General features: G+C 51.4%; 2 protein-coding genes across 8 annotated transcripts in view; both read left to right on the top strand.

Annotated features, from left to right (window-relative positions):
• The first annotated feature begins 5,808 nt into the window (after positions 1-5,808).
• On the top strand, positions 5,809-21,769 carry FKBP1A (FKBP prolyl isomerase 1A). Of its 6 annotated transcripts, XM_030533103.1 has the most exons (6): positions 5,810-5,918; positions 6,037-6,084; positions 14,729-14,800; positions 17,419-17,531; positions 20,115-20,275; positions 20,734-20,770. In XM_030533103.1, the coding sequence occupies exons 1-5, from the start codon at positions 5,882-5,884 to the stop codon at positions 20,241-20,243; spliced, it is 399 nt and encodes a 132-aa protein (XP_030388963.1). In that variant the 5' UTR covers positions 5,810-5,881; the 3' UTR covers positions 20,244-20,275; positions 20,734-20,770. The 6 variants fall into 6 exon arrangements, with proteins under 6 accessions (XP_030388964.1, XP_030388963.1, XP_030388966.1 ...); XM_030533104.1 differs by lacking the exon at positions 20,115-20,275 and having other exon boundaries at positions 5,809-5,918; positions 20,734-21,769; XM_030533106.1 differs by lacking the exon at positions 14,729-14,800 and having other exon boundaries at positions 5,811-5,918.
• SDCBP2 (syndecan binding protein 2) overlaps positions 6,488-22,201 on the top strand; it is a 40,939-nt gene continuing 25,225 nt past the window's right edge. The window contains exon 1 of one of the 2 annotated variants that reach the window (XM_030533098.1): positions 6,488-10,811. In XM_030533098.1, the coding sequence (XP_030388958.1) occupies positions 10,713-10,811 (99 nt within the window). In that variant the 5' untranslated portion in view covers positions 6,488-10,712. The remainder of the gene's footprint in view (positions 10,812-22,201) is intronic. The other variant, XM_030533097.1, reaches the window with a different exon arrangement.

Here is a 22,201-nt window from a genome sequence, read left to right as displayed (position 1 = left end):
CAGAACCCACTGAGTGCGGGGGACAACTAATAAAAGAACAGGGACAGGAGTGAGGTCAAAGGGTCAGAAGGAGGGAACCAAACGGGGACACCGAGCAGAGAACCCCGGACAGCGCCCACTGCCCCTCGAAGGCGTCAAGGGAGCCAGTGGACGCCGCCCAGAGGAACTCCGCCCGGATGCGTGATCGGACCATGGAGCGGAAGCAAGCCCCACAGTCACCGGAGTCTCCATCGGCCAACCTCCCCTCCCTGGTCGTGGGGATGGGCTTTTTCGCCAGGGCGAGGAGGAGGTTGACCAGGAGGTCCCGGGACTTCGTGGGGCCACGGATAGGCAGTGCATACAAAAGGAGGTGAGGGGAAAAGTGTAACCAGAAACGTAAGAGGATGGCTGTGAGGAGCCGGTGTAGGGGCTGCAACCCGGCGCACTCTAAGTAAACATGCGCCAGAGTCTCCCTCACGCCGCAGAAGGGGCAGGTGTCCGGGACAGGGGTAAACCGCGCCAAGTACACGCCCGTGCTCACGGCCCCATGGAGGAGCCGCCAACTGATATCCCCAGTGGGCCTTGGGACCAGGGTGGGCCCTGGTGAGTGTAGGGATGTTGGTTGCCTTGTAGCCCTGCGCAGGCCTGGGATTACAACTTCCCCCATGCAGAGCAGCTGACTCACTATTCTCCAACCAGAATGCCAAGCCAAAGGGAACTGCTGAATTCAGCCACTTGGAACTGTGGGTTAGATACATTGTAGGTAGTCACTCTGAAACGCTGTAACATGGGTACCAGGTCTGAGGTATTACTGCTGGTTAGTGACAGGGCTGAAGGAAGCAGGGTAGATGTAGGCTGTGAGGCTTGGGAGGGGTAAGGAAAAGTGGTTCACTGCCTGTTGTCAATGGCTAAGCACCTGCCTTCATCATCTATCACAGAGAAAGCTACAGTATTTTGATCACCTGCTGACATGACGCTGTTCCTGGAGAGTGGCCAGTAGGATGATCCTAGTTCACCTTGTTTCCCAGAGGCTTGGTCCCCTGTGTTTTTAAAGAGAGAATCTATTAATCTACAGAAAGATACCAAAGTTCAAGTTTAGAAACTCAGAAGAAAAGCACATGCCCAAAAAGAGAAGTATACACACCACACGACCTCTAGTATCACTATTTCCAAAACCAACCATGGTTCCCTGCCTTGGGTTCATTAGCAGGCAGTTCAGCTAGTTATCAATCAGATGAATTTTTCTGTGAAAGGGGTTGCAGGAATGGATTAAGCTACCTGCTTCTTAGGGGTTTATTGCAAGGTCTGCCCTGTGCCTGCCAACTGCAGGGGTGTCAGATTCACTCAATGGAAACAGCTGAATTGCACTTTTTAATAGTTTCTAGAACAGCTCTACAAAATCAGCATCTTGTACAACCTTCAGCACACTGCAAATCTCCCACTGCACAAAGATCAAGGGTTGGCTCTAGCCCTCCGTTGTGACTAAAATTTCAGTAAGTAAAATTTAATTGCCTTTGGCATCATGCATTAGCTTGTTATTTTTCAGGCCAGTGCTATTTCTGCCTTTTCTTTAAACCAGTGGTTCTCAACCCACAGGCGGCCCAATCAGCACACAGCTGCGGCCCATGTGACATCAGGGCCATACAGGTAGAATATATATATAGTATGGACGCAGCAAGCATAACACACAGAGAGCTACATATGAGGCAGACAATTGTAAATAGGTTGAGAACCACTGCTTTAAACATTTGAGCTTGCAGCTACCCAATCTGCACACACAATGGCAGTATTTGTGCAAATTAGCCCCCAGTTTTGCACCCACTTTATTTGAAAATCTGGTGCTTAGAGTGGCATCACGAGGCTTAAGAGTTAACCACACTTCGCAGTGAATGGGGAAGATCTCATCTCAGAGCTGTAGCAGGATGTCTGCAGATAGCCTGGCAGGAAAGCAACAGTATATCAGTTACGCGCAGATCACATTTACTTTGTCACCAGGGCCAGAAATGTAATTCAGGAAGGCTGGTCTGGGTGTTTTGAACCTAGTGGGCTATGGCCCATTGCTTCCCATTCAACATTGTTGTCCATGTATTTTGATGGCCTTTGTGTGCCAAGAAATGAAACGTGATTAGTTCTCATGCTAAAAGTCGTATGGTTGATAAGAACTGTGTTCAGATGCATTTGCAATTGCTATATCGCATCATTCAGGTTGGGAAGGATGTGTATTGTGCTGCACCATCCTTTCAGGTGGATTTGTATTTGTACATTTGTATTTTCTGATGTCAGTATTTTTCAACTGTTTTTTTTAATTATAAACTCAAAGGTAGATTTTGAAAAATATTAAACCAGTGCAAACATTAATGTTTTCTCCCCTTGGCATTTCTTGCTTTGCAAGCAGGAGAAGGCCTCCCTTCACAGCTCTCCCTGCATATCAGCCAGCTTGGTGGGGAATTGTTCAAGGAGAATCAGCTTGTTTTGCAGGTTGTAAAGTTTCACCATGAACTGAGATACTAGAAGCTGACACCTCATTCTGTTCCCTGCTGAGTGCAGACCTCACTGTGGTGGCACCAAGGCTGACTACTGAGGTCTTCCAGCTCATCTCTCTGTCTCAGGCAACCCTTGCTATACGTCCTTCCCCATTAAGAAAGTTCTGTTAAAGAGATCCTGGAAATCATGTGGGCATTGCAGGTGTCCAGTCCACTGTTCAGTAAGGAACAAGATGAGAACACCAAGCTCAAGGGGGATTTGAATCTGGGTCTTCAGAAGTGACCGACTAACCCACCAAGCTTTCTACAACAGTTAACGGGGAACCACGGACCTAATGTAGCTCTTTATTTTTCTTCTGAGCTTTATGTCTCGAACCAGTATTTTCTAACATAGCCTTGTGGTGGAATGTACACGCCTTCACATACAGTCTGCCAGGGAAGGGATTATGGCAGGGCTGGGGGGTGACTGGGCATACTTGAAACGGCTACAGCTGTAAAGAGGGCTTGGCTACACTCGAAACTCCAAAGCGCTGCCATGGGAGCGCTCCCGCGGCAGCGCTTTGAAGTGTGAGTGTGGTCATGGCGCAGGTACTCCATCTCCTCAAGGGGATTAGCTTGCAGCGCTGGGGCACTGTTTACACTGGCGCTTTACAGCGCTGAATCTTGCTGCGCTCGGGGTGTGTTTTTTCACACCCCTAAGTGAGAAAGTTGCAGCGCTGTAAAGCGCCAGTGTAGCCAAGGCCAAAGACTTGTCTCTCAGCTGGGAGGAGCTCTAGTTAGGGAGAGGATGTTTCTCCGGAGAGCACAGCAGAGATGCTGACAAAGTGTTTGACCAGAAGAGCAGTTGGATCCAAGAAAGTACAGGAGGTCCTTTGTTAGAGCTTAGACTGTATGTGGGGAAGTTTAACTGGGCAAAGCCATTTTCCCGGGGCTCAGTGTTTGAGCTGGAAGAAGCTAGTTCTGATACTTCTAGGAGCCACTAAACAACTTTGCTATGTCCTGACCCAGCAGGGTAGATGGGACATGGAGAAAAGTGACTGAGCAGTCTGCTGTGAGGCCAGAGTGGTGCCGAGAGCTCTGAGGGGCGCCTGAGGAAGTGTAGGGTAATCGCTGGTTGGAGTTATTGACAAGCTTTCAGCTTCACTTCTGCCAGTACACTGTGATGGAAACCGGGGGCGTCAGCAGATGCCATTTTACTTTTCTAAGGATAATCTGTGGTACATTGGTGGCACCAGTCTTTGCCAGGCACTTATTAACACACTACTGATAATGCTATTACATGAGATATAATCTCGCCTACTACTAGTGATAGACTCATAGACTTTAAGGTCAGAAGGGACCATTATGATAATCTAGTCTGACCTCCTGCACAATGCAGGCCACAGAATCTCACCCATCCACTTCAATAACAAACCCCTAACCTATGTCTGAGTTATTGAAGTCCTCAAATTGTGGTTTGAAGACCTCAAGCTGCAGAGAATCACATCTTGTGTAACGGATCATCTCTACCTTGGGTGCTTAGGGCTATAATCAACTGACTGGGCAAAATTCATTTTTAATTGCTGCCTAAACGACTTGCGGTAGTTAGCACCACTACAGCTCCACTAGGGAGGAAGGATCACCCTGTGGTTAAACATCAGGTGATCTGAACCATTGCTATTCTGCAGGTTACTTATGTGACCTCTCAGTGGCATGGTTTCACCAGATGATAACAAAGATGGTAACACTTCCTACCTCATAGGGAAGCTGGGCAGTTAAAATGACTAAAGTGTGCAAAATGCTCATATACTTGAGTGATGAGCATCATGAAAATACTTAAAAATAAACAGAGCTGTGTCTTCTCTTCCCACATCCTCACTCCCATTTACCAATGTGGAGAAGGTGAACACTACAAATTTCCAGAGCAGATTGCTGCGGTCCCCTTCGACAGAGATAATAATCAGCAGTTACACGAGCATGCACCTTCCTATTTCCATCTTGGATTTGGGCTTATCAACTTTTTTTTGCTGGCACCAGTCTCATGGAAGTGAGGGAGACATCAATCTGACAAATGATAGAACGGGAATGTGTGAATTGAAATATTTCTACAGTAAAGAACAAAGCAAACCAGGAATGTTGGAGTTTGAATATTTTGCTTTCTAAAAGATTTGAGCAATGAACTTCAATTAAAATCCTGTGTTCCAGGCTCTTATCTATTATGTTATGCATCTCCACTTGTCTTGCATTTTAATGCCACCTGCTGAAAGCGTTTGCTTTTTTAATGCTCTTTCCTGTCCATGAAGCATCCCTGTTCACTTAGCAAAAGTCAAATTCCTCCACTTCAGCTGAGGAAATAAGACGTCTAACTAGAAATAATCCTCTTCAATGCAAAGCCGCTCCTGGGTCGCGAAGAGATTTTTGGATAAAACAGCTGCTCAGGTAATGGGGGGAAGCGCCCTTGAATGTAGAGTTCAAAGTCCGAGGGCTTCTCTGCAGGTAGAGCCACAGCCCTGATGCAGCGGCTCTGGTGCTTTAATGAAGATGCGACTACCTCTCCTGTAGTGCCCACCTCCCCGAGAGGTGGTAGCTCTGGCGGCAAGAGAACTTTGCCTGTGGCACAGCGCTGTCCCCTGGGACGGGGCGGCTGTTAGGTCAGTATGGGCTAGGGTGACCAGACAGCAAGTGTGGAAAATTGGGACGGGGTGGAGGGATAATAGGAGCCTATATAATACAAAGACCCTCAAATCGGGACTGTGCCTATAAAATCGGGACACCTGGTCACCCTAGTATAGGGGGATCAGACAGGTGGAGATTAGGGCCCCCCGAAAAGCCCGTGTGCGGGTTTCCCACGTGCTCATTGTCAGCCCTGGCGCTCGGGGGTGGATTCTCACCCCCGCCCCGAGCGATGGCGTTACCCCCATACAGGGAGGCCGGGCCTGAGCGTGTCTGGCTTCACTGCAGCCCCCCAGCTGCCAGGGGCTGAGCCCCAGCCCCAGCGCCGGGAGGCGAGCTCACGGGGCTCCAGGGACAGTCCTACCCGCCTGCTCGCTGCCTGCGGCAATAGGGGCGCGGATGGCTACCTGCATGCCGCCAAGCCCCAGCTCCTGGAGTCGTGTGACTGCAGCGCCCCGCTTTCTAGCCTCCTCCCCTGACTGCAGGGGGGCGGGGGCTCTGCTCAGGGGCGCCCGGTCCCCATGGCAACGATCCCAGCGCGCCCTGTGGGGCCAAGATGGCCGCTCTGCGGCGGCCGCGCGCAGGGGAGCGAGGGGGTGGGGGGGACTTCACCCAAGATGGCCGCCTCCTCCGCGCCGGGCGGGGCCTCTCTAGGCGGCGAGCTCTCTATGGCGGGCGGGCCGGGCTGAGGAGGCTGCGCATGCGCACGCGGTCTCCTCCTGAGCTGAGTGCGGCGGCTGCGGGATCGGGCGGGCGGCGGCAGCGGGATGGGTGTGCACGTGGAGACCATCGCCCCCGGAGACGGTGAGGGGCGCCTGGGCCCGCCGCCCCCCCCCCGCGGGCTGCCCCCCTCCGAGACCCCCGGCCTCGCCCCACCCCCACCCCGGTCCCGGCGCTCACGGTCTCTCTGTCTCTCCCGCAGGGCGGACCTTCCCCAAGCGCGGACAGACCTGCGTGGTGCACTACACGGGTGAGTGCCGCCGCGGGGCTCCGAGCCCGGCTGTGCCCGGGGGGGCCGTGCCCTGTAGGCTGTGCCCTGGGGGGGGCGTGCCCCGTGGGGTGGGGGCCGTGCCCCGTGCCCTGTGGGGGGTCGAGTGGGGGCCGTGCCCCATAGGATGTGCCCTGTGGGGGGTCGGGTGGGGGCTGTGCCCCGTGGGGGGGCCGTGCCCCATAGGCTGTGCCCTGGGGGGCGTGCCCCATAGGATGTGCCCTGTGGGGGGTCGGGGGGGCCGTGCCCCATAGGCTGTGCCCTGTGGGTGAGGGCTGTGCCCTGTGGGAGGTCAGGTGGGGGTTGTGCCCTATAGGCTGGGCCTCGTGGGATGGGGGCTCAGGTCTGCATTGTGGGGTGCCAGGGCTCCAAGCAGTTGATGGAGCTGGGGGGGGCAGTAGGGTGTTTGGCTTGTGGGGAAGTGGTTATGGGATGGGCCATTGCCCCCCCTCCAGGAGTAAGGGGGGGGAAGGCACATGGAGGTCTCCATTGCGGATAGGCTGCGGGGCAGTCCGTTGCTCGGCTTTTGGAACCTGGCTTTTGCGAGGCCATGAAGAGGCCTGGTACAGAAGGAGCCCCCCTAAGTGCTGAGACCAACCTGCAAGAGCTGAGAGCAGACCCCACCCTGGACTGGGATACACGTTTTAGGGGGAACCGTTCACTGCAGCACTTGAACGCGCAGCTGCTTTGTAGCCCTGTGTTCGGGCAGGCCCCGGTGGACTGGGTAACTTGAAAGCTCCTTCGCATACAGTATTCTGCTAGGGATCTTCTCACTTTGTTCTTTGCTGTGTCTCTTCTGATGGGTTTGCTAGAGACAGGCGCATTTAGCAGCCCCACGCTTGGCTGTAGTCAAATAGGAGGCGCTTTGGTGAAGTTTCTGGGTGTCCTGCTGTTTGGTTGGATCTGTGGTCTAGCAGGAGGGTCTGCAAGTGACTTGCCCTGTCATTTTTCCTTAACGTCTCCAGTTTGTTCAGCCCTTCTCAGCCAGAAGTCTGTTCCCTTTGATGGTGGGAATGGTGGCATGGAGTCCAAATGCTGTGTGCTGTGGGTCCATCTACATTACAATCAGATTCCTGACATTTGTAATAGGATTCCAACTTCAGCAAAGGCAGGACTATAATGTATGTGGTTAATGTCTTGGTGCTGTCCAAAGCTTCAGCCACAGAAGAAGGGAAAGGTCAAGGGACAGTGTTTTAACTGGGTCCCAAGACAATTGTATTAGTGCAGAGTGTAAATGCCCCGAAGTGGTGGTTGGTGTCTCCTTTACACAAGAAGTCAGAGGTAGTTGTCCGTTTTGGAGAATCCTTTCTGTGAAAGTGCTGTTCATTCTGTGCTCTGGTCAGGCTATTCTCTCTCTCTCCCCCTGTAAATTCTTGACTAAACCCAGCTGTAAAGTCTTCCTGACAAGCAATTAAAAAAAACTGTGTAGAAGGGTTGGGCTTGCTGCTCTTTGGCTCAGAAATATCTGAGCAGACTAACCTTTCTCCACAGCCGCACACCTTGTAGTAACACATGTTCTTGTTCCTGTCCAATCCTCATTCCTTGCTTGTTACCTTTTAACGCTCTCTGGGTTGTAACATTGTACATCTGCTGGGACAAGCAAATAGCCTATTTTACCCTCTTTGGCGATTCTTTGCCCTCCTGGTTTGAAGCTAGATTGGCTGTGATGTAAAAAGGCATATCCGCTCAGCCAACCTGCAGCTCTCAATTCTAGGATCAGCTCTGTAGCTGTAAAGAGAGGCAGTGGGAGATGCCAGCTGTCATTTGGTGAGCGATGGATGTTTTACAACTTGGTTGCCTGTCTCTGCTCTGGACTCGCAGCTCACGGCCGTTCATGGTGGTGGTGGTCATTCCAAGGTCTTTCTAAGGCTCATGTTGCTATGGCTTAGCCTATTAGCCCTGTTTTCAGTAACTTGGTCACTTTTAAGATAAATGATCTTAGATAGTTCTCCCCTGTCTCCATGCTCCAAACTCTACTCTTCCTCCTGTCTTGAGGAAGGAGGGGAGGTGGCAGTCTCCTGAGGCTGCTACTGTTTGAAGATGAGCCACTGTCTGTATGGGGTGAGAAACGCCTGGGTCCATCGAGCCGTGCCCCTTACAGTCCTGCCCCATGGTGATGATAGGGGGAGGGGAAGGTTCCAGGGTATGGAGAGGCTAGACCTTTGTGCTTGCTCCTGTGAGGCTGATGGCTCACAACTAGGCCATCTGCTTCTCCTTCCTTCCCCGCTAACCTTTTAATCGGAGGCGGGGTGGGGGAGAGGAAATGGGGTTGCCTCTTTTGCCGGCAGCCCCATTTCCTCTGCCAGTGGAAGAACAAAGGGATGGCTGGCAGGCAGTCAAGTGGCTCTTGGTGGGCCAGCTTTGCTGCATGCCAGCCCTCCGAACTCCCCAGCCGCATCCCCTCTCCCATCCTTATTGCTAACCTTTACTGGCTTTAAGGCAGCACAAAGGCTTCTCCCTGGGACCCTTCCTAACTCCTCCTCACAGAGTCATTCAGGGGGAGATGTCCCAAGTGTTTCCTTCCCGTCCCATCCCCACTGCAGATCTGAGGCTACTCTTGAAGCAGCAGCAGCCTGTCTTCAGTGCTTCCCACTTCCCTCCCCCCCCACTTATATTGTAATGGCCCTTGGGGCTGAGGATTTGCTCTGAATTGTTGGTTCTTTGAGAGAATGGCAGCTCAGCAGTGAGAGACTCTCCTGTGCTGAATCCCCAGGACAATGCCAGCAAAACTCTCCTGTCTGCGCAGTAGCTGTTGGCTCTAATACCCCCCCTCCCTGTGGTGGGGCATGTCAAGAGCAGGATGAGTCAAGGTCTGCTGTGCAGATTGGAGAGGAGACTTGTGTCCTAAATAAATGTTTCAGGCATGCACAGCTCAGCTTCCCTGTCCCGCTGGCTATTCAGTAACATTCCTGGAATCTAGAACAGCATAAATGAGAGCACTAATTTGGAGTACATTGTATACTGTTCCCAAAAGGGCACAGATACGGGATCAATCCCCAAATCACAATTGTCTGAAGTGCAAATAGCTTCTACTCTTGGCAGTCAAGGAATTTCCGGTCCCAAGGCTGCATACTTGTAGCTTTCTCTAATGGCTCACAATTGCTATATGGCAATACAGGTCTTATTTTATTCAGCTTCATTAAGTTATAGTTCTGGAGTCATTTGATTAGAAAGTTGTTTGTCAAATATCTACTTCTGAAACCATTATTTCAACATAATTAAATGGGGATCTTTGAGAGCGGTCTATTTAATAGTATCAATGTACCTATTATGTTGAATTTGCAAAGCTAGAGAAGCTCAGGATCTCTTGCATGGATGTGACTAGCAAGAGCAAAGCAGCTTAGCTTAGCTGGGTGCAAGTAAACCACAGCGCTCCTGTTTCTCTGTCCTATTTGGTTTCATTTTAACACATCTAGTTCTTGAGCATGGTGACTTAGGTAAAAAGCACGAATTGCATTTGCCAAAAGTCTGTGAAGAAGTCTCTCTAGGCTGCCACTTAGTAAGTATGTGTTCAGAATGTTGCTCCACCAGTTCTTCAGCAACAGAATGTGTGTACTGCACGTGTGGGGTGTAGCGGGCTCTGGTCCCCAGGGTGGCTGACCCAGCACTTCCACAAGTGTTTCATTTTATAAAATCAGTCAAACTGAGCGTTCATGAAAGGTGCTAGATTGACATCCTTGGAGCTTGGTGTTTCTAATCCGCACAGTCTGTATTCATGGGCCAGAGCGGCCGTGTTCCCCTGAGCTTCCCTACCAAGGTACCTTAACCCTCTTCCCCAGGAACCACCTCTAGCAGAAGGAGGATGCCCATGGCTGAGTGCCCATCTTGGCTTTCACCATAGACACCTGTCCACCAGGAACTAGACCTGGAGCCAGCTCAAAGATGTAATTGATCAAAATCAGCCACTCTATTGTAGGGTAATCAGTATTGTGCCTGTCTTTAAAAATGGGGCAGGGTGATCCTGGCAGTTAGACCAGTGAGCCTTACCACAGTGTCAGGTAAACACGTTAGAAGAATAGTCTTAAAGCACCTAGGAAAGCATGCTAGACCAACCAGTATGTTACAGACAGATTATTAGGGTTGAAGGGACCTCAGGAGATCATCTAGTCCAACCCCCTGCTCAAAGCAGGACCAATCTCCACTTCCCTAAATGGCTCCCTCGAGGACTGAACTCACAACCCTGGGTTTAGCTGTGTGTGTAATGGGAAGGTGTCTCTCTCCAGCCTGTGAGGATTCTTTGAGGGGTTAGCAATGCAGCGGCCAAGAAGTCCTGCTGGATACAACACATTTGGGTTTTCATAAAAAGCCTTTGATAAAGTCTGTTACAAAGGCTATTAAGGAAAATAAGTCAAGGGTAAAGTTCTCTCATGTATTAGAAACTGGTTAAGAGAAAATAGTGGGACTGAATAGCCGCTTCTGAACGGTGCAGTAGGTTAATTGTGAGGAGTGCGAAGGATCCGTGCTAGGGCTGGTTACTAATGATCGACGGGGGTGGGAGGGAGAGTAGGATGGCAAAGCGTACTGAGGCTGCAGTTATTTGGCTCAGTTGAGACTCGAGGTGATATAGAAGAGCCACAGAAAGAGCTAACGTAGGTGGGAGATTGGGTAACATGATGGGGGGGTGTTCACACAGCACTTCTCATTGTGGTGTCTGCACTCCAGAGTTCTGGCTGGCCATGGTAGGTGGAGGGAGTTCCTGCTTGCTGAGGGTGAGCTGGGTGAGGGCCGGAAGGTGAAGTTTAGTGGCGGCAAATGCAGGATGTGGGACGGGGGAGATGTAGGTGTCACGGTGGCCAACTCAGTGAAAACACTTGCTGTATAGCAGCACTGAGAAAGACAGTCGGGTGTGAGGCTGCGCTGCGGAAAGGACAATATCCCCAGGTCAGTTTGGATCATCCACATCTCTACAGCACTTGGCAGAAATTAGAAAAGGTCAAGAGAAGGGCAGTGGATGCGGAAAAGCTTCTGTAGAAAGAGCCTAGAAAAATTAACACTGGATAACTTAGAGAGGAGGTTAATCCAATAGTGTCCCTTAATTAATAGCACCTCACTGACCTTGTTAGGAGTCTGTTTGAATTGGTTTGAAGGTTAGAACCTGTCCATGTAGGCTGTAAATTGTTTGGGGCAGTGCCTGGCACAGTGGGTCGCTGGTCCATGATTGGGGCCCCGAGGTGCTGCCATAAATACAAAGCATGACTGTTGTCTGTAGTTAGGAAGAGATTCACCTCATGGGTATGTTATTACATAACTGTCCAGCGTGGGGTTTAACACCTTCCTTTAGCATCTGGCATTGGTCGCTGGACTGGATGCTGGACTGGTGACCTCTGGTATGCTGCTGTTATTCACAGGCTACCTCTGAGCCAGATTGATTGGAGCTGACTTAGAGTTGCAAGGTTTCCTGCCCCTTTACCAGTCATTAGGAAATGCAGCTGGCCTGAGCAGAGGCGTCTCTTAGAGCATTAGGATGACATAGGCATTCTGTTCATACCTCCCGCAATAAACAGTGCTAGTGCAGGAATGGTCCTTGTTTTCCATGCCATTTCTCGCAGCCTCTTCTCCAGTGAGGGCTCCGTCTACCTTGACTCTGCTTTTCAGTTTAGGAGATGGAGGGGCCTGAAGTTGCTGGTTCATCCAGAGAGGCGGATTTCAGGCCATCCCTCTTCCAGTGCTACTGACCAAGAGGGCAGGGTGCTGTTCAGGGGAGCTTTTGCTGGCTTGCACATTGCATCTTAGGTCGCCTGAGCAAACTGTAGCAAGGAACTGCCAAGTGTGTGCTGCCTGCAGCTCTGGAAGCAGAGCCCAGTGCAGTTCAGAGCGGGCATTGCTCTGAGCCCTGGTGCAGGAGGTAGATTGCTTTCTGGGTTACATGCCCCGCAGGACTAGTACAATGCCTTCTCTTTCACGCTGCACAGTAAACATAACCCTGTCTGCGAACCTTAAACTTCCTCTTGGCTTGGTTTTGCTGTCACCAGTTTGTGCCATTATCTCAGCAATCAGGCCTCCAAAGAGGAATTGGTAGGAGACTCCACATCCTTAACCTGAAAGTTCTTAATGGCGTGGGAACTGCCTGCCTGAGTGAATGGATCTTGCCCTGGACCAGGCAGCCACACTTGGTCCATGGAGGTGCCTGGGCTGCAGCTGCTGGCAGGTCTGTTCTCTGTGGGGGTCCCTCGCCTTTGGGGCTCACTACACCCTCCACTCTGATGTAGCCCAAAGCTGTTGAGTTGCAGGGCATTCTGCAGGGCTCATTTCTTTCTGAGGGGGAGGGGCTCTTGAAGAGGGGAACCTTGCATGAGAGGCGATGGTAAGGGAGGTTGGGGGACGCATCCTCCTGTCTCCTTTGTGGCAGGTTTTGCTCTGTGGTTGTTTCTAAAGGCGTGTAGACCTCAGCTAGCCACATGGTTTGCAGTAATAGTAACATGCCAGATGCAGCACGTTGTCCTCTTGCTCAAGGGGACAAATGGGAAACATCAAGTCCAAAGCTCGAAAAACCCACTACAGGAGTAAATACAAAAAGGCACAGGAAGCAGAGCTTTGCCCATTGGGGTTGGGAGGCAACGTCCCAGTGGGCAGCCTGTTTCTCTCCCACCCCGGCCATCTCAACTGCTGGAGAGCAAAGGAGGGGGCTGGGGTTCCCACCAGAGTGCTTTCCTGCTTGTGGGCTCCATTTCAGCCTCTGATTAGTTAGTGTCTTGATGGTTCGCCTTCTGCCACTGGAAGGGAAGAGTGGTCCCAGAGCATCTGAAGAAAAGGGGCAGCTGTCTTTGCTGCTCTGCCCCTCTCTTTCCACTCTGCTTAACTCCATGACCTGCTGGAGCTTTCCTAATCAGCAGCAGTGTGGAAGTGACTTGATCTTTGACAGTGTCACAGCTGCCCAGAGGGTTCCAAAGAGCATCTGTGAAACTGACTAGCATCCTGTTAATTTCCCTCTGCCCCATGCCACAAATGTGAGCAGATGCACCAGAGTCATGTGTTTGCAGACTCAGGAAAACACTTCATCAGGTCATACTTGGAAAGTGAAGCTCTTCAGGGCTGGGGCCACATTTCCCTGTGCACGGCCTGTTACAATGGTGCCCTGATCCTGGCTGGGGCCTCTTACATGAGTTTAAATTCTGCCGGAAATCGGATGCCTTGATATCCCCCTCCTCCCCCCCACGCATTGGCCAGGGCAAGAAGCTATTCACTGGTGTACGGACTCTGAGCGCTGGCCTGGACGTGGTGCATTGTACCTGAATTTAGAGCGGGCAAGGTTGGGGAATAGTTTCTCCCTTTACGTTGCTAAAATTTGCAGTTGGCTTGTGGGAGTGTTTGCTGAACTGCTCCCTAGCACTAACAACATACCCAGGCCACGTGACACTCAGCTCTACACCGAAGTCACAAGCTGTAGGGGAGAGGAAATCAGTGACTGTAGTGCCATCCGTGGTGCTGTAGGCGTGCATGCCACCGGGGCTGTGCGCTAAAATGAGAGCGCAGGGGAGAGGAAGATAATAGCTGTGCCTGTCCCTTTGGAGCTGAGGGGCTCCTGTGCCACACCCATCGTTAATAGAATGATGATAACTAGGAGAGGAAAGAGGACTTGTGGGAGGGGGGAAGGGTTATCTGTGAGAGGGAAAGTTCACTCCCTCTCTCTTTGTGCTGTTGCTCCAGCTGGTTGCAGCACCTCCTTGGCAGCCTTGTGTTCTGCTTCCAGGAAAGGAAGCCCTGGAAGAGAACAGCTTGGTGGTGGGAGAGGGGAGGATGGCAAAGCACTGTCCAGCCTGACCCTGTAAAACTACCAGCCTTCTGCTCCCTGCTTTGGCGCAGCACCCAGTGTATGGCTCAAAGGATTGTGGGATTTGGGGGAGTCGCAGCAGACGGTGGCTGGTTTTGTTGATCTCAGGTGCGAAAGGACTGAGAACCGGGAGGGGTTGTGTCCCCGATAAAAGCAAGCAGTAACTACTAGCTCATTGTTCCTGGGCCAGGACAGTGTTTTGATTGGCAGGGCTATGCTGGTGCTGACTTTCTGAGCCAGAGACCTTGGAGTTGAATTCTTGGTGCAGTGGAGCTGCTTTCCAAGCATTTGGCACATTAGCAGTATTTGAAAAATCCCTGGAGCTTATTCCTGTAAACGAACAAAACTCCAGCAAACACATGCCTGCATGGAGGTAGGCTGGAGTGCTAGTGGGTGTCTCGAATGGAGCTGGACAGCACCGTGTGAGAACTGTGCTAATTGCAGCTAGATCTTCTCTGACAAAGAGCAAGGCACAGAGCTCCTCTTAGCCTGCCAGCACTCTGTGTACTCATAGACAATCCCCATTATCGGCAGGCTCGCCTACACTCTCAGCGGGGCAGCGCCATTGCAGAGCCTGGGGCGCTGCGAGCTAGAATGGGGGCCGGGCGCTCTGTGCTTTGGCTTTTTTGCTATTGCAAGGTAATGGTAATTACAGCACTTTGGGAGGTACTCTGGCAATGTTCTGTAATGGATTGTACGAGAATGGTCTCCGCATGGCAATGTGCTCCAGCCTGTTGTTAAATCTGAACCGTGCCATGCGGCGAGGGCCGTTTCACACAGGTTAGAAGGCGTGTGGGTCACTGTAGGGCAGATTTCACTTTGTGTACATGACTTTGGAATTATTTTGCCTTTCAAATGTACTCTGCTGGCTTCGAGGCTTTAGTCTTGGAAAGGCAGGCGGTGCTGCCTCAGCACTGCTGGCGAGCGGTGAGCTAACGAGCCTCTTTTGGAAAGGCTGTGTCTCGCTTGGTGTGGGTTTTAGAATCTGTACCCCTCGGGAATGCTGGCTGGATAGCAGCAGGCTGCCTGACGAGCAGGGATCCCACCCGGTGAGTGTGGTGTTAGCAGTCCTGGCACGTAGTGGTTTTGACACGGCTGGTCAGTGACAGCTGATTTGAGCCGAGTGCGCACAGATCAATCGAGGAGCAGCTCATCTAGTTGGCATTGTTTAGGGCGAGCACCTGTGCTGCTTGCAGCTCCCTTCACTGGTGTATTCACACATGCGAGGAACTTCAGTGCTTACTGCTCCCCCAGCATGGGACGGAAAAGCGGATCTGCCCAGAGCCATATCCAGGGGTGGCTCTATGTATTTTGCTGCCCCAAGCATGGCAGTCAGGCAGCTTTCGGCGGCGCGCCTGCGGGAGGTCTGCTGCTCCTGCATCTTCGGCATACCTGCCGCCAAAGCCACGGCCAGTGGACCTCCTGCAGGCATGCTGCCCAAGGCAGTCTGACTGCTGCCCTCATGGTGACCGGCAGGCTGCCCTCTGTGTCTTGGTGCCGGGAGCCGCCCCTGCCCATATCCTTGGCCCTCCGAGCCATTTCCTAGACGCTCTGGCGGCTGTGATAACGTAGCCTGAAGTAAGATGTAATTTGTTGCTCTCCCCATGCACACAGTGCATTTTGTCCTCTTGCCACGGGCAGTGACTCACTGTCTGTCCTGATTAGGGGAAATCTCTCTGGACAGTGCCCTGCTGGACGAGACAACGGATTTATTTTTCCAAGAGTAAAACAGCTTCCGCTGGGGAAAACAGATGCTTATTTTTGAAGAACTGGGGAAAAGAGAAGTGTGGGTAATGCAGTTAGTTAATAATTACATTCCTGGTTACCCTTCAGCCTGTTTGCAGTAGCTAACTAGCCTGTTCCAGTCTAGTGCCTGTGGGTGTTGATTTCTCAGGGACCTGTTGTTAGCCGGATGTAGGGTTCCTGTAGAAAGGAGACCCACACTGGGCCAAAGCGCCTCAGGCATCCATTGTAGCAAACTGATAATGTGACTCTTTAGTTCTGCTTATAGACCCACTTCATTGCCCTGCTTCGGTTTAGTGAGCACAACGATTTCCTGTGCACCTTGGCCCCCTCGTTCTGTGGCTGTTCTCGGAAGCCCCATGGTTTGGATTTCTTGTGTTAGTGGGGTCCCAGCTCAGTTCCCCTTGTGACTGGCTAGACTGTCACCTGGCTGCCTGTGGCCGTGTGTGGAGGGTTAGAGGAATGTGTGGGATGAGGACAAAGCCAGTAAAATGGGCTGCTGACTCCAGGAGAACACCCGGTGGTGCAGAAATCCCTTTTGATATATTGTGTGCCCCAGGCTCCTCTCATGTGTGCAGCCCCCAAACGGCTTATTCCTGGGTTGGCCGTTTGTGTAAGAAACTTGGCTGGCCAATGGACAAGCTCTGCTGCTCGTATAAGGCAGTGAAAGCTCCCATGTTTCCCCAAGAAGGTCACGGAAACTCCAAGGAGAAAGGGAGGGAACTGCCAGAAGAGGAGGAAATTCCTCCTTTGCTTGTGTTGAGGAACTATATTTAGCCCTGAGGATGTTAACCTTGCTTTAGCCGAAGTACCAATGCACTCACTGTGGTAAGGTCTGGGTGCAGGGCTCCCTTAGAAGAGGTGTGTATTCTGCACCTAGCCTAACATGTCCCTGATTCTGGCTGCAGCTTGTGGGTTCTTCAGCGCTGAAACAAGTCAGGGGATCCAGGAGAAACACCTTGATACGAGTGCCCCCATTCCAGCTTCTAGCAGCAGACCAAGGTGGGTGTGCTGTGTAGTGTTGGCTCTCTAAAAGCCCTGCCATCTCCCCGCTTGGTTGGGTGGGGTTGGTAGCACAGGTGCCAGAAATCCTGGCTTTCACTGCCCAGCTTCTTTCAACTCTGCGTGCCTGGTTGGGATGGCAGTTGGTGGTTGCAGATCTGTGGGCATAAGCGAGAGGAGAGATTTCCCTGTCCTCCTACAGACCAACTGCGGAGTTTGAGCTTGTGAAGAGCAAGGTGCGATCAGGCCAGCAAGAACAGTGGTGCAGGCTGATGTGCGACATGATCCATCAAGAAGCACCAGGAGATGGAAGGGGTCTTTTCCCTCCCCGCCATCATTCTAATTCCTTTCTTCCTTCTGAGCTCGGGAGGCTTGCATGTGATCTGACATGTCAGGAAGCTGTTCCTGACACAGGAGGGAGTGATAAATTCACCTGTTCTGTCTGAACGTTTCTTCTCTCTGTGACCGTAGCTTCTCCCCTCGCATTGCTAGCTAGAGAGGACATAGCATCTGGAATTGCACTCAATTCATTGGTGTTTGGTGGGACTGTCTTCCCTCTGGGAGCTCTGCTTTCTGGGCTGTGCATCCTGTGGTGGCACCTGTACTTGAAAAGCCACCCCCTGGAGGCCAGAAACTGAGCTCTGCTGGGAGCTTTCCCTGATGCCAGGAATGCAACATTTGGCATCGGTGTCTGGTAGCCAGCACCCTGCTGTCACATGGATGGTCAGACTGCACCAGGCTCTGGTGGGGTGTCGAGTCTCTTCCATGCTGCATGTTTGAGGTATTGCTTCTCTTTTCAGGTATGCTGGAGGATGGGAAAAAGTTTGATTCCTCCCGCGACAGGAACAAGCCATTCAAGTTTGTGATGGGCAAGCAGGAGGTGATCCGCGGCTGGGAAGAAGGGGTTGCGCAGGTGTGTGGCTGTATCCCTCCGTGTCTGTTGCGAGGGCTGTTTGGAGATGAGCAGCTGAGGATCACAGACGTGGGAGAGACTCATGCTTGCAGCATGTGCAGTTCTCTTCATTTCCCCGATCCAGGATTTTAAGTGTGGGAGTAAATGTCACCTTCTGCCTCACCGCCTCCTGGATCTGGTGAGCTCAGCGGGGTTGGGTCTGCCAACCCCGTCAGTGGGACACCTACAGAGTGGCAGTGACTAATAGGTGCCATCTCTCCTGCTGAATCTGCACTGAACCAATGTCCTAGCACAGTCTCTCAGATGAGACAGACCCAAAGTGGGGCTACCATCTCCCGGGCTGCCCCTCGTGCTTGGGAAGAGCTCCCTGTAAACCTCTGCAAAATCATTGTCCACCATCAGATCTCTCCTTAAAACTCTGCCATGGTGCCTACAAAAATCTAGGCAGTGGCTGGCTGCTGGTATGCTCAGACCATCGCTTGTCATGCTGACCTGTAGTGTTTTCCTTGGGGCTCCCCATGTAAGTCTGTATCCATCTGGTGTCTCAGCTTATACTTAGATGGTCTCTGCCCCACAGAGTTGACAATCTTTGGGTTCTGTGTTCGTACAGCACCTAGGGCAGTGGGACCCTGGTCTGTGATGAGGGCTCCTAGAGAGTAAATAAATGTGTCCCTTGAAAATGAAGCCCAAGGCATGCTGTAGGCAGGAGAGTGCAAACTGTCTTGTCCTGGCCAAATTCCAGTTTGGGTTCCTGGGCTCTACCTCGCCCCCTTTGAGACCCTGCAGTTTCAGTAGGACGTGGATAATTAGTTCCCATCCTTCCTGACTGTGCAGGGCTCAGGCTTCACCTGGTGTGTAGCAGCCCCTGCATAATACAGAGCAGGCCGGTATCCTGAGGAAACGGTCTGAGCTCACCTTCTCGCCGCTCATACGAAGGGCACCCCCTATTCCGCTTCCTCCCCTGAGTGCATCGCCTTAACCAAGATCTAAAAATAGGACGTGTAGCCCATTTTCAGTGTGCGCCCTTCGCTTTCCTCTTTCAAATACTCTTTCTACTTCCTGTTCTCTATTTCCCTCTGCCTTCCTGCACCCCCTGTTGCATCGCCTTGGCCCGTGGTCTTGGGCCTTGCTCCTGTTCCAAGGTGTGCATCCATTTCACCGACAGTCTTCTGTCTCTCCGTAATGGGGTGTGTCAGTCTGCCCTGTTCTCCTCCTTCTCTGAGTGTTACTCTCTGCACTGCTCTCCTTTCCCACCTGGCTGGGCCAGCACATGGAGCCAGAAGAATGATGGTATTTTCTAAAGCACCAAACTCCCATTGACTTTCACTAGCAGCTGGGTCCTAACTTGCTTGGGTGCTCTGGAAAATCTCACTCCAAGTACCTTCCACCCAACGGGACAGGGGTGAAATGTGTGCTGGAGTGGGGCTTCCAGGGCATCTGTGGCTTGGAGGACTAACCATCACTAGGCAACAGGAGTGCCTAGGCAGGGTTGACAGGAGGAATCTAAGCCAAGTCAGATTTTTCCCCCTTCTCATTTTTCTTTCTCTCTTGGCTTTCCGCTGCTCTTTGCAGAGTACTCGTGGGTGGGATGCTGAGCTATCTCAGCTCAGAGTGGGTGGCACAGCAAGCTTCATTAGCTGTCTTTGTCCACACAGCACATGTGCGAGTCCCAATGTCTTTGGTTGATGTCCCTGCAGTATGCCTGTAACCCAGCCCCTGATCAGAGCAGAACAGCTGTCTGCTGTAATGCTAGTTGAGTCAGGAACTTGGATACAGGTGCATATCTCTTCCATGGTTATGCCAGGCCTCTGCAGAACTGTGAAACCTAGCATCACACTTACACTATCTGATGCTGCGGGTCTTTGACTAAACAGAGAAAGGAGCATCTGCCATGATGCTGAAGTACCATGGGCAGAAAGGTTAGTGCACATAACTAACATAGTCTCTTCCCACAAGAATCATGGGTGCATTAATTCTGAGTGAGGTGATTCCTGTGTGCATCTGTAATCTAGTCTAAATGGAAGTAGTTCCCACACAGTCACCTCCTAGATCAGTCAGTAGGAGCAGGATGGAATCTGAGCACATACAGGAGATAAGTGACTTCTCCTTCCTCTTTTTGTCTTCAGGAATATCCTGAGGAGGATGGGCTGCATTGCAAGGGCCAATTATTATTAATTATCTATGTTACCCTAGTGCCTGGGAACCGTAGTCATGAAGAGGTGCTGATCCATGCGCTAGCGACGTACGAACCCTGAACAAAAGGCAGCCTCTGCCCCAAAGAGCTTACAGCCAAAGTACAAGACAAGATAACAGCTGCAGACAGGGAATACAAGGAAACAATGAGACTTTGTCAGCGTGACAGGCAGTGGTCTGAGTACAAGAGCAGCCTGACCGTGGTCATTGTTCTGTTGTCTGTTCACTGCATGATATCTCCTCTGTGCAGTGGACAGAATGCCTGGGCGCTAACCAGGCATTGCCCTGTGGGTAGCCGCCCCGGCTAGAACATGTTTTGCCCTCTCGAGGTGCCTTTGCCTGGTTTGGAGTTTTTGCATTTGTCTGACTTTGTTCTGTGTCTTTCCACAGATGAGTGTTGGGCAGAGAGCAAAGATGATCATCTCTCCAGATTATGCCTATGGTCCTACTGGCCACCCAGGCATCATCCCCCCAAATGCCACGCTAATTTTTGATGTAGAGCTTATTAAATTGGAATGACAGGAGGCCCCTCCTCAACTCCCTGTTCTTGGGTAGGTGAAAGCCAGGAACTGCCTGATGACTGCCAGCACTTGAACTGCATGTCCTACAGCTGGTTCTGCTTATTTCTGAGGAGGGGAAGTAGCATCAGTCAGAAGTGTGTGGGGAGGAGGGGAAGGTGTTGCCTGTAACAGTAGTTTAAGGAAAGTAAACTGAGCCTGCTTGTGTGTAGGGATTTGGGTGGCTTGGCCTGCTCCAAGGTGAAGCAGAGCATAGATCTGCTCCTAACCCAGCACAGCGAGTGGGCTTTCATGCTGCAGGCTGGAGAGTTAATTGCAAAAGCTGAACATATGTCAGAATGCGCCTGCTCTGTTAATAACCGGGCTGCAATGGTTTTGTCTTCAAATCCCCTCACGTGCCCCAGTTACTCTCTCCAGGGGTCTTGGGAGTCCGAGCTGGGCTCCCTCTGCAGCCTACGTTGATGCATTGGCTCCTCTTCTCTCTCCAACAGGTTTGGCACATGGAGGAATCCAGAATCTCAGCTTCAAGAAAAATGCACATGACTTTGTATGGAGCTTTTCCTGATATTCCACTACACTCATTGTATAACCATATACCCTGATTGAATGTGTCTGATCACTCAGCTTTGCTTCTGACTCTTCCTCCTTGTATTGTGGTTTTATGTCTTTTAAACTATATGCCGTAAACCTCACCATTTTGGGGGTCAAATTCTTAATCTTATTTTTGTTCTGGGTGTAGATTAAGTTGTGTATGATTGAGCATTTACCAGTAAGTACACTGATGGGTTAACCTTAGATAGGAATTGTTTGAACAAAGAAAACCTGTTAATTTTTTGGATGCAAATATCGTGTATTAAAAACAATTGCTGCTGCTCCAAAAGCCATAGCTATCGAGGGCTGAGTGACTCTGGAAAGCAGAGTAGTTCTAGGCTAATGTATTTGTTTCCTTGGCTGAAACTGGGCCTCTGGGAGCAACTTGCTTCCCCCTTCCCGTCTGCCTTGTGGAAGGACAGTTTCAACGCGGTGTTGCTGCCCCAGCAGTATTTTCCCTCCAGGGTGGCTGGGGCTGCCCTTTCAGCTGCCCCCATCGCTACCCATTGACTTTTTCATATCTTGGTTATTTTCTCTTGGATTTCAAAGACCTTTTTATCTTTAGCCATCAAAGCTCTGCAACTACCTACATTCAAGAACTTGAATTGAACTTTTTAAATTGAAGGTGCTGTTTATGGGGGGTGGGGGAGATACAAAAAGAAACCAGCCCACAAGAGAAAACCCAAACCCCAGTCGTCGTAATTACGACTTAGACCCGAGTGTTCTCTACCAAACCTTGATGCTGGTCATCACAGCTCGCAGCAGTTTCCTGTATGACGCACAGTCCTGCTCTGCTGAGGTCCTTCCCACTCGCCTGCCTCTGCCCTGTGTAGTAATTTTTGGTAAGAGAAATTGCCGCTATCACTTCCTCCTCCACCACATCAAAGTATCACGTTTTATTATTGCAATAAAATGCTTTATGCTGGCTTTTCTCAACCCCTGTGTCGAAGGTTTTTTGCTCGCCTCTCTGCCACTTAGCCTGGCTGGCTAACAGCGCGCTGACACGGAAGTCGGGGTGGAGGCAGCAGATCTGTGCGGACGCACAGCTGCCTTTGTTGTCTGAGGAGTGCGAAGGCTTGTGTAGGTGTGCCAGCTCTCTCCAGAGCAAGGCATTTGAATTCGGTATCTGGGCCCTTTAGGCTCAGAGAGGCTGAGAACTTGCCTTCAGGCTGTTAGACGCCTTGCGAGTGTCAGTGAGAGGGCAGCCTGCCTCAGTTTACATAATTGCATTACTGTAAAGCTATTAAAAGTATCACCTTGTGGGCACTGAGGGGGCGAATTGCCTTCAGCTAAGCACCAGCCCTGCTCTGGGTAGGGAGCGTTGGAAAGCCCTGGCTGGAATGATTTATCCCTCATAGCAGCGCAGCT

Source organism: Gopherus evgoodei, chromosome 14 (genome assembly GCF_007399415.2).
Source record: "Gopherus evgoodei ecotype Sinaloan lineage chromosome 14, rGopEvg1_v1.p, whole genome shotgun sequence".
Taxonomy (NCBI): Eukaryota; Metazoa; Chordata; order Testudines; family Testudinidae; genus Gopherus; species Gopherus evgoodei.
The sequence above is the reverse complement of the archived record's forward strand: the minus strand, read 5'-3'. Positions and strand labels throughout refer to the sequence as shown.

What these genes read in the sequence shown, in the direction of transcription:
- FKBP1A (XM_030533103.1), top strand. Translation starts at nt 5,882, where the DNA reads ATGGGTGTGCACGTGGAGACCATCGCCCCCGGAGACG. An exon ending in CTGCGTGGTGCACTACACGG is followed by an intron (nt 6,085 to 14,728) that starts GTGAGTGCCGCC and finishes TTTGCCTTTCAA; the next exon opens with ATGTACTCTGCTGGCTTCGA. An exon ending in CTCAGCACTGCTGGCGAGCG is followed by an intron (nt 14,801 to 17,418) that starts GTGAGCTAACGA and finishes TTCTCTTTTCAG; the next exon opens with GTATGCTGGAGGATGGGAAA.